Source organism: Triplophysa dalaica, chromosome 23 (genome assembly GCF_015846415.1).
Source record: "Triplophysa dalaica isolate WHDGS20190420 chromosome 23, ASM1584641v1, whole genome shotgun sequence".
Classification (NCBI taxonomy): Eukaryota; Metazoa; Chordata; class Actinopteri; order Cypriniformes; family Nemacheilidae; genus Triplophysa; species Triplophysa dalaica.
In genome coordinates, this window is record NC_079564.1 from 13,456,975 (window position 1) to 13,479,040 (window position 22,066).

At 38.1% G+C, this 22,066-nt stretch overlaps 1 protein-coding gene across 1 annotated transcript in view; it reads right to left on the reverse strand.

Moving 5' to 3' along the window:
* Positions 1–279: 279 nt before the first annotated feature.
* plod2 (procollagen-lysine, 2-oxoglutarate 5-dioxygenase 2) overlaps positions 280–22,066 on the reverse strand; it is a 38,953-nt gene continuing 17,166 nt past the window's right edge. Inside the window, exons 3-20 of the mRNA XM_056738252.1 lie at positions 21,659–21,795; positions 19,320–19,483; positions 15,948–16,060; positions 15,685–15,748; positions 15,135–15,232; positions 12,402–12,503; positions 10,260–10,385; positions 10,047–10,168; positions 9,315–9,419; positions 8,201–8,326; positions 7,798–7,939; positions 7,076–7,138; positions 5,906–6,019; positions 5,587–5,652; positions 5,354–5,458; positions 4,014–4,160; positions 1,775–1,900; positions 280–1,669 (exon numbers count right to left, since the gene is read on the reverse strand). Coding sequence (XP_056594230.1) covers positions 1,514–1,669; positions 1,775–1,900; positions 4,014–4,160; positions 5,354–5,458; positions 5,587–5,652; positions 5,906–6,019; positions 7,076–7,138; positions 7,798–7,939; positions 8,201–8,326; positions 9,315–9,419; positions 10,047–10,168; positions 10,260–10,385; positions 12,402–12,503; positions 15,135–15,232; positions 15,685–15,748; positions 15,948–16,060; positions 19,320–19,483; positions 21,659–21,795 — 2,076 coding nt within the window. The 3' untranslated portion in view covers positions 280–1,513. The remainder of the gene's footprint in view (positions 1,670–1,774; positions 1,901–4,013; positions 4,161–5,353; positions 5,459–5,586; positions 5,653–5,905; positions 6,020–7,075; positions 7,139–7,797; positions 7,940–8,200; positions 8,327–9,314; positions 9,420–10,046; positions 10,169–10,259; positions 10,386–12,401; positions 12,504–15,134; positions 15,233–15,684; positions 15,749–15,947; positions 16,061–19,319; positions 19,484–21,658; positions 21,796–22,066) is intronic.

Here is a 22,066-nt window from a genome sequence, read left to right on the forward strand (position 1 = left end):
GTCGAGTTTGTCACTTTTTGACCCAACATTGGATTAAAAATATCCCACATTTTTAGAATGTAGTGAAAATACATTAAAATGTGTGAAATAATGTGCTTTGCATGACTGGTTAACTAAATGTGTTTTTCAATGTTTATGTGAAATTTCACTGTAGAACGGCCATACTTTGTTCCGAAGAACATTTAATGAATTGTAACTTATTTTGTCACACATAGTTCAGCATTTTGTCATTTAACATTTTCTCCACAAAGCCGTTATTGTCAACTGAAGATAAAAGAATCCTTCAAAAAATTGTTTTATTATTTCAGAAATTTCAAAATAAGTTAATTGACCTGGGTGAGACATTTATAAAGAACAACTTTCAGAGAAAGTAAAAAAATTAACATCTCTGAGACATTATCAGTTTCAAATACGTGTTACCTTGTATTTTACAGTAAAACACCAACAAACATTTGTCTCAAAAACTTCCACCAGGATTTGTTTTCACCCCTGTTGTTTCTTGTTGTGCAAAGATACAAAATTATATTTCTTTGTCGTACATATCTTTGTTGAAGCTGGTCGTACTTGTTTGACAATATATCCACAATTCAGTTGCTGTAAAGACATGTAACTTTAGCAATAACTGTATATTATTTCTGTAAACAGAAGAACTGTTGAAAGCGTGTGTTATTGCATCAGAACTAACAATTCAGCAAAATAAAAAGAGCCAGATTTACAGTACATTGACAGTAAACTCATTCTTTCCAACTTAAAATTAACTCTTTTTTTTACTTTTTCAGCTTGAGGGGTGGCTAACAGTAAAATAATGCTGCTTTTAAAGTCATGTCAGAATTATTGTATTTAGGACATTACAAAAACACATAAATGCACTAATATTAATCCTTTTCGTCTGTTTGTGAACAAGTGAGAAAGAAATGTGAAATAGTCCATAGCGACTATTTGATTTCCACCCAAAATAACTTGAAAGCACATTGTCATAATCATTTCTTAAATTATAAGAGACCTTCCCAAGAGGACTTAAAGGCAGCAACAACGATTGAGTCCTAACACTAAACACCCCAAACCAAAGTTACAGACCTGATGTCTGGCCACGTTACAGTAGAGTTACAGTCAAATCTCTCAGCAAAGTTTGTATTTCTGCCTGTGTGTCTATGTGTGCAGCGACCTTTAATAAACTTCTTTCTAACAGCATTTTTCCTCCTCTCGAGACAGTAGTAAATATTTTTGAAGACAGCGAATACAAACAGCCACAAGACAGACATACCAGGAATGATCCAGCAAAAACAAACACAACCAAGCAGTTGACAATACACAAATTTCAATTTAAAAAAGGCAAAAAAAGATGAAACCAGCCGGAAGTGGATGTCTGTCTTAACCTTGTTTTGCCTTTCGGCCAGATGATCTTCAAACCTGACCCGGACCCCCTCTAAATCCAGCAAAACAGACTAGTTTTAACAGGTTGGCCAAACTGGGAGACCACTTTAGGCTAGTTTTCAGCAGGGTGTGTGCATGCCTATGGATCTATGAAGGACACCGCAATGTAGCGTGTGCCTCCGGTGGTAGGCAGTCCTTCATGGAGATGAGTGAGTCGACCTGGATGCATAAAGCTCCAGCCTTTTCTAGGAGACTCTATGGAGCAGTTATATCTGTGAAATCGACATCCTCCACCCTAAAACAGAAGGGAACATGATTACTTTTTTTGTTGAATGTGTTATGTTGGTGGTTAAATTGCTCAAAAAACAAATTTTGTTTTAGATATGTAACGCAAGCTCACCTGAAAGTCTATGCCTTTGTTGTTCAGAGCAACATTGATGGTAAATGTTGAGGAATCGTGATGTGGTCTCAGATAGGCCTGTCTGTCTGGTGTATACTTCACCACAAAGTTCATAATAGAATAGCCCTGAAAAAATTTAAACAGGCAAAATGAAAACCCCAAAAGTACCTCTAAACCTGAACAGATTTACAGTAATAGACTTGTGTTTCGATTGCCTCATTTATGTGGTAAATACTGTTGTATGTTCTATAAAGTTGAGTTTTAACTGCCTCTCTTGAATCCAACTGGTGTCAGGTCTCTGGTCTAGCGTCTTGTTGTCTTGTTAGGGTTGTCGGGCACGTGGGTTTTGTTATTCCTAGTTTGTCACTTGTTCAGTGTCTGAACCCACTCCCACGTTTCACCCACTCCCCTCGTTTCCTTGTTTACTCCATTATTAGTTTATACTCTTCACCTTGATTTTCCGATTTTCCGGCTCTTTCTCCAGCTGTTCCTTGTTTTCTTCCAGCTCACTTTCCCTTATATTCCCTATGTCTCCTCTTGTCCAATGTGAGTCTGTTTGGTTTAATTACCCGAAGGTTGTCCATGCCACGCCAGGCCACGCCAGGCCACGCCACGGCAGGCCACGCCAGGCCAGTCTTGCGATTGCAAACCCTGTTTGATATCACCTTGTCTTGTCCAGGCTCCAGAACTGTTAGTCTTCTACCGGAATCTACCCTTGCCTTGCTCTCTGCTTACTCAAGAATCTCCGACTGCCATTACCTCTGCTCGAGGGATGTCGCTGCTACCTCCAGTTGCCTGGGGAATCCTCTGGTTTGCTGCACGTGTGATTGCCGTCCTGACATTCTACCCCTTGATTCTCAGCCGACAGTGGGTTGTTGGGATTGAGGTTACGGACTTTGACTGTCAAACAAACGGGAGTACAAGGGTTATGTTCATCGTCTTCAGCTCGAAGTGGCTATAGCAGATCGGCTCGAGTCTCTCTGGAAGGAATCACACCAGTTGAACCGTCGTCATCAAGTGGATTTTTCCTCGGCCCTTGCAAGGTGGAATTGAGTGTTTTTGACCTGCCTGCAGCAGGTGGACTTTTACATGGTGCTCGCTGGGCGGACTCGTTTGTTTTTGGGAGTTGACTCCTGGACAATTATTATTATTTTTTTCCCGCTGGTATACGCACCTCTCGGTGCAGTCCCCTGATTCTCCCGGCCGAGCGCTCGTGCCTTTATTGACTATTGCTGCCTTGACGTTCAAATTCACTGTCTATGTGATTATTATTCTCTGTACGAGCATTTTGTGCTGGGTCGAAATAAACCTACCTTCTCCTGCATTTGACTCTTGAGTCATTCATAACAACTGGTGCCAACTATAGTTCACATTCCACAAGTCAAATCAACCAGAGACCTAAAGTGCTCATTGAGTGAAACGTAGACAAATACCTCCCCCACCCCCTCCATCCCAAAAGATACGAGAGTGAGAGAGAGAGATGACTTTACTCATTCCATGAGTCAAGTCAGCCAAAGCCATCATATAGCTGGATCTGAAATTTTTGTAGTTGACTTTTGGTATAAGCCAAAACTTTAAGCAAAAAATGATTGGAACAGATGGTTTGTTTGTTTATTGTATTATATAAAATGGACAGCATTAAAAATAAATTTCACATTTTTTTTCAAGAGACAAAGGACAGCTGTTTGGAAAAACAAGGTTCATAAACTAAATCAATGAAGACTTGACAATTCTAATATTTTTCATGAATATACCATATTTGACTAATGGACATTGGACTTTTTGTTCTTGTTGTACGTGTTATGAAATATATATTGTCAAATATGTTCTGCATAATGTACATTGTTTTGTATATTCCGTTAATAAAATAAACAACACTGTATTATAGTGGGAGTATATGAAAACCACATAAAATCTGACAAACGCAGCCAAAACTGAAAATAAGGCCTACTCATTACAGTACAGACTTTACAGGGTAAAAAAATAATTAAAATATTTGTTATGCGAAATGTCTTAATATTTAGCTTTGTGGTAGGTCCTTCACATTTTCTTGAGAGGCTTATGAAGGTTCTTCCAAACAGTGTCCATCAAACTCAAGCAAACAGTAGAGGACAAAGTGCCTCAGAGGACAACAGAGATAGAGAGAAGAGAAGATATGTAGGACAGACATTCTTCAACACAAGCTAAGACGTACAGATTTAACAGATGATTTGGTCCAAGCCCAGACAGACCGACTCACCTTGGTGTAATAGCCGGAGAAGACCTTGAGAGTCACAGGAGAGATGAATTCTCTGATAAAGTGAAGCCACTCGTTATCAAAATCGATCTGTTTCATATGTATGTCATCCGTCGGGACAGTCTCGTAGCCTCCAGTGATTCGCTTGTCCTGAGGATAGAAAACAGAAGACTTTTGACATACAGTCAATGATAAACAGTAAATGTTATCCGACAGTAATTTAAAGAATTTCCCCTGATTTTTTTTAAATACCTTCATGTCTTTAAAGGGGAAGTGCAAAAGCGTTTCTTGCATTCGGACTTCTTTACAATGTTAAACGTACTGTCTTCTCATGCTTGACATGGTCAACTTGTCGAAAAACGAGTTGGTTATATCACATAGTATTTCTGTGCTCGATACACTCCCCTGAGGTTCATACAGGTTTCGGAAATTGTTTTTCAAACATGAAAAACCGTTACATAACAACTTTTCTTAGTCCCTTATTGGGCAATTCACCTGGAAAGCACACCCATGGCAAGGCGAAAGAAAAAGCCTGCCCACGCATCAACCGACGAGCAATAGGAGGACCCGCTTACCATCATGATTGGCTGCGCAGTGGGCCAGCAATTACATCTCGTTACTCTTGCAATAGTGAGAGAAGTTGAGATGTGTTTGTTTGTTCACGCCATTTCAGTGATAGATGTTATATAAACGATGGATATAATGCTGGATTTGGAGATCATTTGAAACTGATAGATGGAGCATTTCCAGCTCTAAAAGATGCCGGACATGAACCACATGCAATAAATCAAACCGAGTCTGTGTTTTGTTGGCAACTGATGCGCACATGCTTTAGTTCCGTGCTTTAGTTCCGCTTGTTTTCGGAAATAATCGTACAGCTGTATCTGTCTTATATAAATGTGATAAAACTAAAGACTCTACGGATATTTGAAGGGTACGATACTATTCAGTAAGTACTCAACATAAGCGTGAGATATTTAGAAACGTTCTGAGTTGCGGCCACTTTAATATTGAATATGAACGTGACTGCAATCGAATTATGGAATCAGTTTTTTTATGAACCGCTTGATCCAGTTCACAAATCCAACAGAATGATTTATTTATAAATCCAAAGAATTTGATCACGAATCAGACTTCAGCTAACCAATTTAGCAGCTCACTGGAGGAAAGGATCATTGCTTGAAAATGACTCTATTTTTGTTTCACAAAAAAAAGAAAGTTATTCAGCTTTGGGCAAGTAAATGACAGAATTTTCTTTTCATGTGCTAATCTTTGAGTCTTTAATGGGTGTGATTTCTGTGCAAAGTGTGCAGGCTGTTTTGAAGCCGGCGGGTTTATCTGACCTGGTGTTTTCCACCAGACCATGACCCATAGTTTTCCATCTCCTCCACCAGCTCATTGCAGGCTTTCTCGGAGAGCACAGGGAACCAGAAGACATCTGTGCAGGGCTGCAGAAATATAAACAGGTGCTTAATATCACCCGGTCATCTCTTAATTCACTTGGACACAGTGCAAAGACAAAACCGTGCCATGTAGGGTATCAAAATGTTGCTGCTTTAACGTAAATTGTTTCTACCTGCTCCAAGAGATTTTCAGTGAAAATCTGTGTGTAGTTGGGGTGGATGTATTTCTCTCTCCAGTCCTGTGGAGAAGAAAGAGGATTACAGTATTTCTTCTCTGTATTTATCCAAACAGCGCCCAGTCCCTCTGGGTTCATTCAACAGATGGACTAAAACCAGGCCAGATGGAGGTCATCACATTATGTTTACTCTTTCAGCACTCCACTTCATTATCCATGACAAACGTGTCTCTTAATGAAAATAACTTCTGGATTCTGATACACAGTTGTTTTTGTATCAAACACTTATAAAAAATATGGTCATGTAACTACTCACCTGTGGGTTTTCGAATATTTGCCACAAGTCATTGTTATAATGAGATGTGTTGTAGTTGGCCGTTGAAATGAGCCTTCCGAACTCATGCCGATTCGTAATGTACATGAAAACTCCCTGTTTCCGACAAAGAAAATGACATAAGAGCCTGTACATTCAAGGAAAATATCCAACATTGACAATCCATGTGAAATTGTAAATGTAAAATAAGTAATAAATCATATCTGACGTTGGATTATTCCACAACCAAACAGTGTGGGATAATACACGAGGACAGATATTGAGGAGGGATGTGAGTAGGGACAGAACGGGAACTCGGGGAGATATGGGAATAGAGCAATTCCAGGAACCAAAATTCCTGTTTACTATTCTAGAAGCAGGGACAAGGGTTTAGAACTTGATTTACTCTCAGTCAAGGCTTTTTAATAAGATACCGGCAACAGTGATCATTCACTGACACTGTCATTGTTGGATTGCTGGATGGGCTTCACACAGGACATGCCCAGACTGAGATAAGTCAAGGAGCTTGCGAGGGTAAGCTTCATGTTACGGCTGTGTTTTTTGGAAGGAAATGGTCTACTCTAATGAGTGGGATCTTTATCACCGCCTTCATAAGCCTTTCCACCACTTCACGCAAGGGGCAGGAGTTGATGGTTTTGTGTAATATGTGGTGCTTTCTCTCCAGGTTTTCTCCATCAAAGAGCAGGTGTGGATTATCAAACTCAAAACAGCAACATCACTTTCCCAAAAGGCTTGGCTTGTTTACTGAACACATCTGTCTGAGGAAGATGCGTTTCAAATTGCGCTTCAAATATTCATAAAATATTTATATAATCAAATATCTGAATGCGTACAAATACATGCATATACGTTTATGGAAACCATGTCAAAACCACATTGAACGTAAAATGTGGATTTATTTTCCTCATGCATATTGGGTAATTTATCTCAGATGTTAGATTTTAAATAAATGTTTGCTGTTCGATCATTAAAAATTACAGTATATATGAAATATTAAATTTTAGTGCATATTGTTTATCTACTATTAACATTAAATACTACAATTAGTAATGGTTGGATTATTGCTTGCTCAGCCTTTGGGAAAGAGATTGGAGCTAGCTGTAAAACATTTATTTGTATTTTACAGTAAAGAATAAGTAAAACAAGAGGAACCTTTGGGGATCTGAGCATATGGAATGATTCCGGGGAAGGAGATTCTCTTTCTCTTTGTATTGTCTAAAATGAAGGAAAAGCACCATGTGAATTATTTAATGAGGAAAAAACGTAAAACAGAAGGAGAGCATGAGGGAAGAAATGGACCCGCCACATATACTGTATACTGTATATAAAACCTTGCCAGGAAGGAGCTTTTGAAATGCGTGTGCAGCAAAAATCCCTGAGTTTTTAAGGTGGCCAACTTTCTGGTCAGCACTTATGCGAAGCTTTAGGTTGTCAATAACAGTTAGTTTAGTAGACATGAAGCCTTTTAGGTGGAAAAAAGCAGTTGTTAGTAGGGTTCCTTGAGAAACAACATAGCAGCCAACCAGACTTTCCCATTTCTATTAAACGTGATGGGATAGATGTAACAAGGGGAGAGGACGATGAGACATGAAACTGAAAATGCACAGCTGCTATGAAGACATAGAAAATTCATGCTTTCAACACAAACAGCACATCAAATACTCGGTATACTTGCCAGTTACATCCTGATCACAGCGGAACAGCAGATGTTTAAAAGCATTGAAAAATAATTGTTTATATAATAACAATAAACTATATATAAATTTAGGCTTAGACTTTATTTCACATTATTTAATATTATTAAAAGACAGCAAGAGATGTTGATCTAGGACACTGTATTTGTGGTTACTGTACAGCTCTTTGTTTGGTCATACCAGCTCTCTGGCATTCCTGCACATTGCCAGGTCAGGGTCCAGCTTCTCCAGGACAAAAACATTCTTTTCTTTAAGCTCATTCCTCAGAGTCTGGCCCTTTATCAGGTAGACGTGGGCCATGAAGGGGATATTCCACACACCACTGTTAACACGAAACAAAAGGTCGGCTCAGGACATGAACACGTCTTTAAACATACAAGCATGGGATCGTATAAATGCGCTGTATGATGATCATGAAAGAGATGAAATTCAAGTAAATCATGGAAGGAACTGTACATGTAAATTTAGATATTTTAAAATCTAGAATTAGTCATCTATTTTTGGTAAAAAACCTCAAGTACGGGCTTTGATTTAGTCTAAAAAAATGATTCAAGCATAGATCAGAGCAGGAGAAGATACTCACACACGCTTTCCCTGCACAATGTCAATGTAGTCCTCTGATCTTGCATAGTAACCATCCAGGCTTAGGGCTCCCCAAAAATTGGACCACAGTTTTCCATGACGGGTGACAAGCGGCCCAATTATTTTTCTGACGGGAAAACAGGATTATGGAAAAGTTCAATGACGTTAACATGTGAGCATCTCTGCTGACAGTCAAGTGTTCAAAAAAAGGTCATAACAGGAGAAATAATTAATAATTATTAATATAATAATTATATTAAATAACAGGAGAAATAATTAATAATTATTAATATAATGATTATATTAAATGAGCATATAAACATGAACCCAAATGAAAAATCTTTCATTATTTGTTCACCCAAATGGCATTTCAAACCTGTCTGGATTTCCTTCTTCCGAAGAACACAAACGAAGATATTGTAGAAGAATGTTGGTGTCTGAACAACATTGAAACCCATTGATTTCATTGAACCAAAAACGATTGGATAACGACTTGTAAAGTAAAAAGCATAGAATAAAAATGTGTCATTCCAATGATGAATATGAGCATATTTTCTTGCGTGAAGTTCTGAAGAGGGCATCGGCTCGTGAAACCGCCTGAGCTTCTAAAGTCACACAGTTGGGCACTTCAACTCCATTCTGACCAATAAACGTTGCAAGCATACCAAATATCACTTGACTGACGTAAACATGTCATTCACATTAGTGGAAATTATAGTGTTGGTCAACAATGTGAAAGCAAGAAAGTAAAATTCCACATGTCCACAGTTCCGAGTTACGATTTCACACCACAACCCAGAGGTCACAAGAGAGATTTCCCAAGGCTTCTTTAAATATCTGAGGCTGGCATCCTCCAGAGTCATGCAAAAGAGTGTTAAGCGCTGTCACATGGTAAATGCAGCTCATTTTAGCTCTGTTTATTGTGGAACTTCATGCAATACGCCGCTGACTCTTTCCATGCACCATGGGAAAACAGGAAGCCACCCAGGCATATTTTTATACTGCGAGGGATGTGCGTTCAGTCCACCGTGAGATTTTTGAGGAGCTTGAGGGACAAACGGTTACTTTGGAAGATTCCAGAGGAATTAAATATATGGCATAACAGTAAAAATCACCTGTTTTGCTCCATGAGGAGTTTGAGAGTTTGTCGATTGGTGAGCATTACATCTGCATCAATGCTGAAGTAGTAGTCACATAAAGGATCCTTTCTGCACAAATCCCTGTTGAAAAAAGAGATTTTGTGTTAGTTAATAATATAAGTACATTTCTATACTATGTACAATACAAAAATCAGCTGTTTTTTAATAATTCACAACATATGCTGACTGATTTTAGATGTTTTATATGCAATGTATCAATTATTACCGGCAGAAAAAGTGGTGCCTATAATTATTTTTATTACAAATAGTAAGACGAATGTGTAGTAGTAAAGAATGACTTATTGTTTGTAATGTTGTATGGTTGTTTTAAGCACTGCAAAAATGCCATTTTACATAATTTAACTTTCATTTTATTCAGATTTTTCAAGTATAATGTAAAAACATACAGTATGAAGAGTTTGTTTGTGAATCACTTGGTCTCCCGGGCTAAAAGAGCTTATACGCAGTCAAAAATCTTCAGGTTATCATGCTGAACAAATGTTTTAATTTGTGGTTTAAAATATTCCTAAAAACCTACACTCTAAAACACAGGTGTCTGAAAAAAACCCATCTTTTAACATCTGCGTTGGCTGCTTAAACAAACATTTCTGGCCCTAACAATTAAGACAAACAACTTGACTGAGATCACCATGACAGCAGACACCAACTCCAAACACAGACATGAAGTAACATTAAGGAGACACTTACATGCCCATGTCTCGTGCTTCTCCTTGACTCAAGTTTTCTTCGGGTCCCACAACCTTAAAGCTATGGAACACATCCTTGTTTTCCTCCCAGAATTTCTGTATGTGCTTCTCATGGTAAACCTCCTGAAGAACACAAAATGAAAAAAAGGTTCACGAATAGCCTGATATTCAAAAGGTCAAATGTTTATCATTACCTTCTCGGCCAGACACTCACACTGTTATGAACAAAGACATCAAGTTTATCTTTGGGATAATCGAGTGTGAGGAGCCTCTGGAGGAACTCTGGCAGGAATGGAGTTGGCTGTTCAATATATACACCAACAGTCACTCTTGAAAACTCCTGTTTACATAAAGAGAAAAGTTGTCAAACGTTAATGGAGAGCACTTTATCATGCGATGAAGAAATTCACATGTTTTAGGTAGACCAAAACCCTATATTATATAGAGTATGTTGTATGCTTTAAATATAATGTTTTACAAATAATCATGCTTAATCTTATTTAACATTGTGGAAAACAAACAAATAAATTAATTAGTATGGGCAATAACCATGATATTCAAAACTTCATTAAAAATATAGTGTTATTGTTATAATTTTGTGAATAATTCAATATTCTTTTCGAAATTGGATATGAGAGTCACAAATTCTCTATTTGTCTTACACTGCCTCATATTCTGAGTTTGATTCATTGTCTAAAACAAGCGGAAACATACAATAAACACAAAATAAAGTGTATAGTTCAGATAAACTTTTATTTATCTTTTACATATACACTGTAACAACTAAACTCCATGCTTTCATCTTTTTCTTCATTTTTAAAATTAAATAATTTAAAGGGTTGCTTACTGGTAGGTAAACAAATAATACATTGCAAACAACTGGTTGGCCATAGTTTTCCCAGAGCTCTGCTGGAGGTCTTAGAGAATGTCGAGGTTTCTTTCCCATGAAATTGAGCTTAAGGGTACATGGATCGGTCACTACTTTTGTGGTTCGTGACCGGTCTTCACAGCTCACTAGATGAAACGGGGCCTAACTGGCACCATGTAATTTTCCGTTCTGACCCTGGCTCTGTGTTTCTGAAGGGAGTGTCCAAGAATCGAGCCAGAGGTCTGCAAATTGTTACTGACAGAGGACCAGGGACTAAACAGGAGACACAGAGGATTTTGAAGAGTCTAGACCGGGACAGTTTCTTTTAACTGGGCCCATTTCGACCTAAGCATAGACAGTGTGAGAATCTGAACTCTCGTCCATTTTTCAACAAACAACCAAAAACCACAAAGCAGATGAAGGTTGTGTGACCCGGCCACTGCTTCACCCCGAGAAACAACAAACTTCGGAAAGTGGGCTGAACATTGATCCTTCAAAAAACCTTGAATCATCAAAAAGTCAAGATGATTTAGCTGCTGGCAGAAAAACCCTGTCACAGTTTGAGACATTGTTGAGATCTTAAGACTCATTGTTGGGTCTATTTCTAAGAAGAAATGTCTGAGTAGCAAGAGACAAGCATAGTTATTCATTTGGGTTCCATTTAGCCCAACAATGTGTTTTGTAATTAGAATAAAAATGTCAAAGTGAATGAAATTCTCCCGACAGCCTTTAGGAAAGTTGCTCTTTTCCGTGTGGTTTCCCAGTCAGTATTTGATGGTGAAGAACTTAAGCAAACCTCTGACCCTTAGTTTTACATTTTGAAGCGTAACTCATAATCCATAATTTTTGCATTAGACATGAATTAAGACATGAATTAAGTGGATTCTCTAAATTATTAGTTTACGATTTACCAGCATGACAACAAGATTCAACCCATTTCTAAGGATCAGAATGTAAGACACTTGGGGTGGGCTGTTTTGACACAGAGCCCCCAGACCCCCCTAAGCAATGTATTAGCTACTACCCAGGGTTGTTGTTCTTGGCAGCCTTAGCTGAACCCTGTGTCAAATTTTCAGGATAACCACTATAAGTTACCCTGTGGATAAAACTCCATACTACACTACCCTCTAAAGACAGGTTTGGTTGACAGCAACACCCCAGTAAGTGAAACTGTCTAAAAACCAAAAGCCATTTCCTGCACCACAGCAGAGCACAACTTCCTCTTCCTCAAGTGGCTCCTCGTGGGCATTTATACAGCTTTAATGAAAGCCTGGGGAGACGTCGGGCAAGATGCTTGCTATTGTTGGATAACACATTCATGAGTCTCAAGCTTGACTTCTCCTGGATTATCACAAAGTGAAACCCGAAACAGAACAACCAGTTCTTACATATAGAGTTGTGTATTATTAGTAGGTCTGGATGAGTTTTAGGATTCTGAGAGGGAAAAGAAATGATAAATCCCACTGTGGCGGTCGCTCGATGACTTACTTTAAGCTGGGACAAATCCACCATGTCATGGTCACAGATGGTACAGCCTCGCTCATAGTTCCACGCATTTGGGATGTAGTTGGCCAAGTAATTCAAGTATATCTGGAATAAAAAGAAGAGTTAAACTCAGTGTTCCTGTTGTTGAACTGGTACCGCGTGGCACTGTAGGAACATCAAGGTCATGGGTTCAAGTCCCATGTGCTATTAGCTTGAATGCACTATGAACGTGAATTTAAGAAATGTACTTTTTGGTCTAAAAATATGTGGTTAAAGTGATTTATGTTTCAGCAAGGATGGGAAATGTCTATTCTTTCTACGGGCCAACCCATGGTAGTTTTGGTTGGAACGTTAAACCAAAAAGGATTCCTGCCATTCAATTCTCATGAAATAAATTTCAACTGAACTGTTATTATTGTTGGAATTTTGAATTTAGATTTACAGCAGAACACACATCAAACAATATATGACAGTGATTGTAAATTATCAATGGAAATTTCTAGGATAGCATCGCATAGATGGAAACTTCACATCTGCTGGTCGTTTCATATTGAAATTGTAAATGGAGATTCAGGTATATGGGAGTTATTTGTGTTTATCTAAAATTTGAATGCTGAAACAATTTTTCCCAATAGCATAAACAGCTTAAGCCTAAACTTTACAGAAAGCGCTAAATATTTATCTTTAGTGGTTGTTGATTTGTGCGATAAAGGTGCCTATGCTTTCCAAAGCTCAACCCTCTAGCCAGCCAAACGGACGCAAATGCTATTTACATTAATAAATATTTGCTTTCTACTAGTAGCTACACAGAACCCAGTCTAATAAGTGTCCTATGTATATTTGTAACCCAACATGGCTGTGGTCAGAGGGAGGACAACAAGGCCCGTTGCTGGGTAGGGGCCCTCTAACGTCCTGATGTATGTTATAGTGTGTAATCTGTTTGTTCCAGCCCTAAACTGTATTCATAGACAAAGCTACTGTAGTAAGATAATAAAATACATGAAATCTGATAGACTGCCAACATTTATGGTTTTCATTATTTGTACTGTCCATTTTGGATATTGCTATATAAGTTTAACTCATGGTTATTTCAGTTTTTAATTCTTTCAGTTAATATCATAAGTGCCTCAACTTAAACTTATATTTCGTTGTTGCTTTAAGTTTTGCAAATAATGTTCAAGCCAAATTTTGTTTTAATTAACAGAAATGTTTCAATAGTTTTAACTTTGATAAACCTGCTTCTATCCAAAGCAACCTCACATAGCAATTACTGCAGTCCTGCAAACCCAAAGACAAGAGTAAACCAGTGTTGTACAAAAAGTTAAAGGCAAATGTGGAAAATGAGACATATTAATATACTTAATGTATATATGATAATAGCTAAATTATACTAAACCCTTTATTACAATGTAACAGCATGTCTCAATGAACTCAATTAAACGTATAAACCAAACACTCTAACAAACTGCCCATTGGCTGTACTTAGAGAAAACCAACTTTGAGTTTCTTCTGTTAGAGAAGCTTTTAATCTTACTTCAGTTGCTCACAAGTTGTTGGATGCAGATTCTGGAATAAGAGCCTTGCACACTCTTGACATGCTGCTTTCAATTACAAGAAGTTAGAAAGTACAACTAAGGATGGGATCTACAATTCAAACCAGCCTCCACCACAGATGGTCTCCAGATGCAGTCTGTCTAATACGTTCTGTGTTCATCAATTTGAGATAGTGGTAGGTCATTCGACATCAAATGTGGCAACAATGCAGACAAATCTTGTACACTCAGGTCTTGACCTCTGGCGCTCTCGGGTCAGTTGGTTAAACTCTGCGGACATAAATTATGAGATGTCCGGTCTTTATAAACCGAAAGCCACTAGCTTCTAGCCGTCAGCTACTATATTCTCAAGCCTTGTTACTTTAATTGGTCCTTGTATTTGTGTTTATGGGAACATCTGGATTCCCCAGGGTCTGATAAATATTTCACAGAAGATTTCCACTGACCGACACGGGGCTGTCTGGACCATAAAGCATGAGGGTGAGTTCTGGATGAATGATTATTCATTAGAAACAGCACAGATGGTTAAGAACCAGGAGAAGATGACTCAACAGAGAGTCTTGGTTTATTTAATGTTTCAGAGAAGAGTAGCAGGAAAATCTCATCTCGCTCTGTGGTTGAGATTATGCTATCATCCAGATATGCAGTGAATGTTTTACTGTCATACTCAACAGCTGGACCCTGAGAATAGGGGAGTGATGCTCATATTGTTGCCAGAGAACTGTCTAGTAATCCCTGACACCTATTTTGAAGACTTGCAGGATTTGTTGGATATCAGTGTCTTAAAGACTTAAGGCCGAGGAGCAGTATGCTATTTGCTAGTATTGTAGTATTCTGTAAAATATATGTGTATACTAAGTGGTGGTCAACCTGGGGTTATTGAGAGCAAAAAATGAATACATCTGATTGTAATATGTTGTTTTTCTGTTACAGGCTGTACATTTTGACACTAACAAACATGGCAACTTTTATGGGTATCTTCTGAGATGAAAAGGCTCAAGGCTAATAAGACTTAACTTAAACAGACTTAAAAGTGCAGTGTATGAAATTTAGTGGCATCTAGGCAAAAAATTACAAATTGTACATTCAAAGCCACTAAACTCCATATTTCGTTTCATGGATGTTTAATAGAGAATTTGCATTAACTGTTTATGTCTGTGTCTGTAGAAATAAAGACATTTACCTTGGAGTTCACATTTCCATGTATTACGGTCGGCAGGCTGTTGTAGACTGTGTTCCTCACTCGCACTCGCTCAGTCCCAAACTTCAGAAGGACTTCATCTAAATGCAAAATAATGAAAAATGTGTCACATTCAAATTGGTTGTAACACAATTCTGCAGTTCTTAGGCCGTTTTGGACAATTGTTAGGTGGTGCTTACTGGCCTAAAAAGAGACCACCCTCAAGCTCTAGTATTATTGCAGGATGTGACTTGGGTATCCCCTTCCATGCAAGTCTATGGTTTTGTACTTTTAATCACCTGCTAGTCTGCTTCCTAAACAAACAGCATAATTATAATTTTGGCTTCCAACACAAACAACACTGGAAATGTTACATTCCAAAATATAATACTTAAGAGATAAATGTCTATTCAAAAAGAAAAGTAAGGACACTAATATACTTGAAGAACCATTTAGTCATATAGATGCATTTTTTAATGCACTGTTCACAGAATCAATAACTGTGTTTCCTACCAAAGTTGACAATGTCAGACACCATCTTCAACAAACTCACCCACTGCTCCATTTAGGTTTTGGAAAATCTCACACTTGTGGTCCAAAGTCATATTAAGCCTTTCCTAAAATAAAGAAGAGTGCATGTTATAGTTTGTGTAAAAATGTAACAATATGATCTCTGTTCAAAGTTTGGTTGTGTATTTTTCAGCTGTTTTCTAGCATTTGAGCGCTGTGATGCATTTGGTAGCAGTTTATGAGGACATGGTTAAGTTATGAGTAAGTTTATATGTTCTCAGAGAGTGGCAAACTTTGTTCACTAACCCTTTGAAGTGGGTCCACGTAAATCTTTGTGTAGAATAGCTGATCGTCATCGTTGTCGTGAAGGTTCCACTGGTTCACAATCTTGTGTATGTATGGAGCATAGCCAATAAAGCCTGTGAAAAAAACAACACAACTGGGTTTTATGATCCATTTATTGTAAGAGTAAGCTTAAGCTGTAAATAGGTGTGTGAATGGTTGACATTATTGGATGCCCAGATATGAAGGTTCTCATTCCAATTTTCTCGATAATAAATATTTCAATATCCATCCCAATAACAGTGTGTCAGGCAGTCATATTTTTTTATAAAAAACAACAGCTGTTGACCAAAGTGCTGTACAAAGTGTAAGCATACACTCACCTAAAGGATTATTAGGAACACCATACTAATACTGTGTTTGACCCTCTTTTGCCGACAGAACTGCCCTAATTCTACGTGGCATTGATTCAACAAGGTGCTGAAAGCATTCTTTAGAAATGTTGGCCCATATTGATAGGATAGCATCTTGCAGTTGATGGAGATTTGTGGGATGCACGAAGCTCCCGTTCCACCACATCCCAAAGATGCTCTATTGGGTTGAGATCTGGTGACTGTGGGGGCCATTTTAGTACAGTGAACTCATTGTCATGTTCAAGAAACCAATTTGAAATGATTCGAGCTTTGTGACATGGTGCATTGTCCTGCTGGAAGTAGCCAGTAGAGGATGGGTACATGGTGGTCATAAAGGGATGGACATGGTCAGAAACAATGTTCAGGTAGGCCATGGCATTTAAACGATGCCCAAATGGCACAAAGGGGCCTAAAGTGTACCAAGAAAACATCCCCCACACCATTACACCACCACCATAATTGCATTAATGAGAAATTGAACAGGTGTTCCTAATAATCCTTTAGGTGAGTGTATATCATAATGCAAAAATTAAACATAGAACACAGCGGCAGACAGTATAAAGTTACGCACTGTGCTTACTTATGACCATATGCAACCGTGGATAAAAAAGTGTGATTCCTCAAACCCTCAAAATACTGGGAAATCGGGTAGAAACCAAGAAGTTGAGTAACCTCAGACAGGAAAGACATTCTGTAGTTACCCTAGATATAGTGTACAGTAGGGCCTCAGCTGGTTGTTAGGGATTCTATAGTAACCCGGGTGCATATTTATCATCTTTTCCCTGACCAGACTTGGAAATTGTAGGGTTTGGCTTTCACATCAGCCTATGTTCAATTTCCACCCTATGTCACCCTTTTTTACTCTTCAGAAGCATTCATACCCTTAAGAAAATCAGGCATTTAAGACAAATACTACTGCTTCTTTCAATGGCTGTAGTTGGAATTTGATAAATTCTTATAAAGAAATTTAGACACTGAGGATTTCAAGGAAGCTTCAATCCACCAAAAGCCAAAAACGATAAACCATACAAAAACCATTCACTTGTCAATGAATTTTGTAAATTAGTTTATCATCTTAATGTAAACGATGTCGACTCAGATGTGGTGGCATGGATTTTGTTTTATTACACTGCAGTAAAGTTAAACCCTTGACATAATGCCCAGGTTCTGGCTAAATCCAGATGTAAGGGATTATGACATGTGGTTTTAATCTAGAATGCAGAAGGTATTTTCCCATTGAATGAAACCCTGCTACCAACAAAGATGTTGAATATTGGCAACAAAGGATGATCTTAACGAGATAAGCTATGTTACATGTGTAAACACCTGGAGGAATTCACTACGAATGTATTACACCTGCAGACAGCAAGTAAACTGAATAGCTTTTTTCATTTGACTAAATGAATAGTAAAATGAATCAAGTGATGTTGCAAAAATGCCCACAAACTTTTGGCTGAACGCAAATCTCCATCCAAAATTTTGGTCATGAGTATCAGGTTATGGATGATGCAACAGATTATCATATGAAGCTGAGCCTGAACACCTTTGCTCAAATGTGATCCAGTCCCAAATTCAGATTTTTTTAAATGGTCAAACTGGACTTCTAGTGGTTAGCAAATAAGACTGATGTTGAAATACAGTGCTCCAAATCTCCCAAGTCTTTTTTGTTTCCACAAGCTAGTGGATATGACATTCCTCATCTAACTGAAACAAAACAGTGGACACCGCAATCTACTGGGCAGCCTACGGGACAAAACCAAACCATCAATTTGGATTGTGAACAGTATCGGATAGGAAATCCAAAACAAATAAGCTTGTTAATCACACAGACTCAACGCCCTGACATGACAATATACCAGACAAGTGACCACCACATTCAAAGCAGTAATTCACCAGATTAAAATAGCCTGTATCAAGACTACGGTGTTAAGACGAGCCATGACCACAGGGTTTATGTATAATGAAGGCGGATGTGACCGTTCTTCAACGAGAGTTTGGCAAGACGGACGGACACATGCATACTCTCACATGAATGCTCCATTTACCTGGGCTTTTGCATGAAAAGAGCACTATGCCAAAGGAAATTCCACAGTGTGACTGGCCTCTGCTTGACGGTTCACAAAGAAAACATTTTCTCTATCGTCGAATGCAGATAATAAAATCGTACTGTTTTTCTATGCTCTCTATAATCGCTTTGAATTGTTCTAACCCCTACTAGACCAAACAAACCCACAGAAGAAGCATTCAAGGCAAGATCAGTTTGGATGATATGGCTCAAATGAGTGTCGGTCATGACCTTGTGTGCAGAAAGTATGCCAGTCATTGCTGGCTTAAAGTCTTCAAGATGGCCTCATAAATGAATAATGAAAAAATGAATAATTAAAACATTGATAAACTAAACAATAAGCAAAATAAGAATAATAATTTGGACGAATATGCACATGCAAACTTTTGCATTCACATAGCCTACTCGTGGCGAGTTCGTGACAACTCATATTACCTTCTCCTACTAGGAACTTACACCTGGAATGGTGCTTGAAGTAGGAAATGTGAACTCATCTTCCTGAGGTCAGGGTTCATTGATATGAGGTATCTGACATCATGTCCAGGATGCTACAAATAGCACGGAGCTCTTTCCACATAAACCCACAGCACAAAATGCTGAAACAATGTATATTTAGTTTAATGACTAAATTCAAACAATAAATACGGTTTTAGCACATTTTAATGTAGCTTGACCTTGTTTGTCTGGAATGCATTGAGGTGGGAAGTGGAACATTCAAACGTGGCTATTCCCAATGCAGACTTTGTCTCGAACACTGCATTGGAGTGTCCTCATATCTGTGTCTCTATACCTCGTTGCTTTGTCTTCAATCATTTTAAATAAACATTTGAAAAGTAAAAAAGACATTTGATGCTAAAAACACATCCAAACATGGCATTTCCCATTATTTCCAACTTAGTATGCATGCCTTTTACACACCTCCAGAGTTAAGAAAGCGTTTCCCACTGCGGACAGAAGGGTACTTCTCAGCCAGGCGTGAATCTGGCCAGATAACACCCTCGGCAGCGAGCACCACCTTGTGATTGGACTGTTGGAACTTTTTAAGAATCTCTTGAGGTCCTCCAGCAAAGATGAGGTCATAACTGAGGGGAAAAGACAAATAAATGCTGTTATCCTGCTCACTTTAGCTATCAATTCATCATCTGATCCGCAGTTAGTCATATTTTCACCTTTAAGAAGTTCTAAAACAGTTGTACAAACAATATTTGCTAATCTGCCTCTAGTTTATTTAATCAGCTGTGTCTGTTTTCACTGAACACTGGATTGGGGGGCATTTCACTGGCGTTTAGGTTTTGCATTACAGACACTATTAATATGCCTGGAAATGGGAGTAACTATAAATGTCATCATAGGAAATGAACTGTGGGGGAAGAACCAAGGTTTCATCTGGAGAACACCTGTGCACACAAATCGCTTTCCTTTTCCCTACACGACACAACATTCATCTCTGGAATACATGACGCATCCTCAATGTGGCAAAACGGTCTCGACCGTACCTGTGAATAAAATATTACTTAGAAAAATACTGTATTTCAGAAGAAATTTTAGCAGCATGGGAGTAACCTAAATGTTAAGGTTAGACACAAGGCAAGCTATTCACTGACGTATGGCCCTGAATGTAGTTATTCTAAACTCTGAGTGGTTTAGGTGACCTAGAAATATCTCTAATTCCAGATATGGCTGTGCATAAATTGTTCCAGAGTTCTGTAATGTGGGCTTAAATTGATTTGAGGCATTTAATATGAAGGGGTTTTATATAAATTACCCCCTCATAAACAAAACTGCATAGCATGTGGCAGGTAAGCATGAAGTTAACTCCAAACGGCGGTCTTTTCTGCTCTGTGATCATAATAATGGCTTTTCAATAGAACACACCCAGACCTGCACGGCACGGGAAAGATTACCACACTTTCATTATAAAATGACATGCTGTAATTTCCCATGAATGATGAGATTAAATTACAGGCCATTTATTATGTCTGATTACCATAAATCGAGCCCCAAAAATGGGGTTTTATAGGTAGGCCTACAAAGTTGTTGAACGAATGCCCATCCATTTTTCCCTCACACAAAGTCTTGCTGGGTTCCATTAAATTTACAGTGCTGCAAGATTTCTCCTGCTGAGGAAGTTAAGACACTAATGTCATATTTGTTATAGTCAACTGAAAAGCTACATTTGAGCAGTTTGTGCAGCTTACTAAAAAGCAATTTGTTTCAAATTCAACTTTATTCATAGGACAGCCACTCCCCGCATAAATAAATGTTATAAGTTGATTTGTACTAAGAAGCAAAGCATCTTATTAGATCTGTTTTTAACCAACACAGTCTCACAGGAATTCATGACATTGTCACATACTGTAACCTATTCATTTGTGTTCATCAACATGAATTTCCCTCTATATTTTTGACAGTCAGCACAACTTTTTTGTGTCACCCTGCACTACTTTCAATCAAACATATTTTTAGACGCAATATCTTACACGTGTGAGTATATATCAACGCAATCTGATGGGAATTCCTATCTATTTTTCAAGGTGGCTCAATAATGTGAATTCATATTTTCTACGATCTCATTCGTATTTTTGTTATGATTTGACTTTTCGGTAACACTTTATTATAGGGACCAATTCTCACTATTAACTAGTTGCTTATTAGCATGCCTATTATACTCATATTTGCTGTTTATTAGTACTTATAAAGCACATAATTCAACATGACCAAATTCTACTTCCCTAATTCTACCCAATACCTTAACCTAACAACTACTTTACAAACTATTAATAAGCAACAAATTAGACGTTTACTGACGCAAAAGTGGTAGTAAATGGTTTATAAATACCAAAAATTTGACCTTAAAATAGAGTGTGACCGACTTTTCCCTTGTAACATTAGTTTTAGGGGCAGGGTTAGGGTAGCCATTATCGTTGCTTTGCTACCTCGTGAAACTCACGTTTATAGCTAAATTAGCCTTTGAGATTTTGATTTTAGGGTTTGAGATGAGGAATTTCTTTTGATACAACTTCTTTTGATATTAGGTTAAAGTGAACGTTGTGCTGAGTGACAAGAAAAAGGGTTGTCCTGACTGACACAAAAAAAGGGGGAAATTCGTGACGATGAACACGAATCAATAGATTCCAAATTTCCAAAGCCATAAACTGCCTTGAGAGTTGTATTTAACAGGCAACCAGACGAAAAACTAGCTGAAGCACAATGATCATTTGCTAATTCAATACATAAACCCTTGATTCTGAGCCTACCTGTCCACAAAAAGAATCACCAGGTCCTCTTGGTCAGCCAAAGACTCCATTGCCTCCTTCAGCAACCGAACCTTCTGACCACCACCAATGGAACGACCAACATCTCCTCCCTTCCAAGTCTCCCCCATTCCCAGCACCTGTGTTAGAATTTTTCACTGTTAGCTGACAATATCTCAAGTTCAATAAAACATACATCCGGTCTTATGTGTACTCAGTGAGTCGATACAGTACATACTAAAAAGGCCCAAAAGGATTTATTTGGCAATAATGGACAAGTAAACAAGATGGATAGAAACATTCAATTTGACAGACGTTCAATTTATTGCATTATTTAAAAAACAAACACGTGATACATAAAACTGGCGCAGTTAAGTATTGAAATTCAGTAAATTGTACAATTTAGCAGTT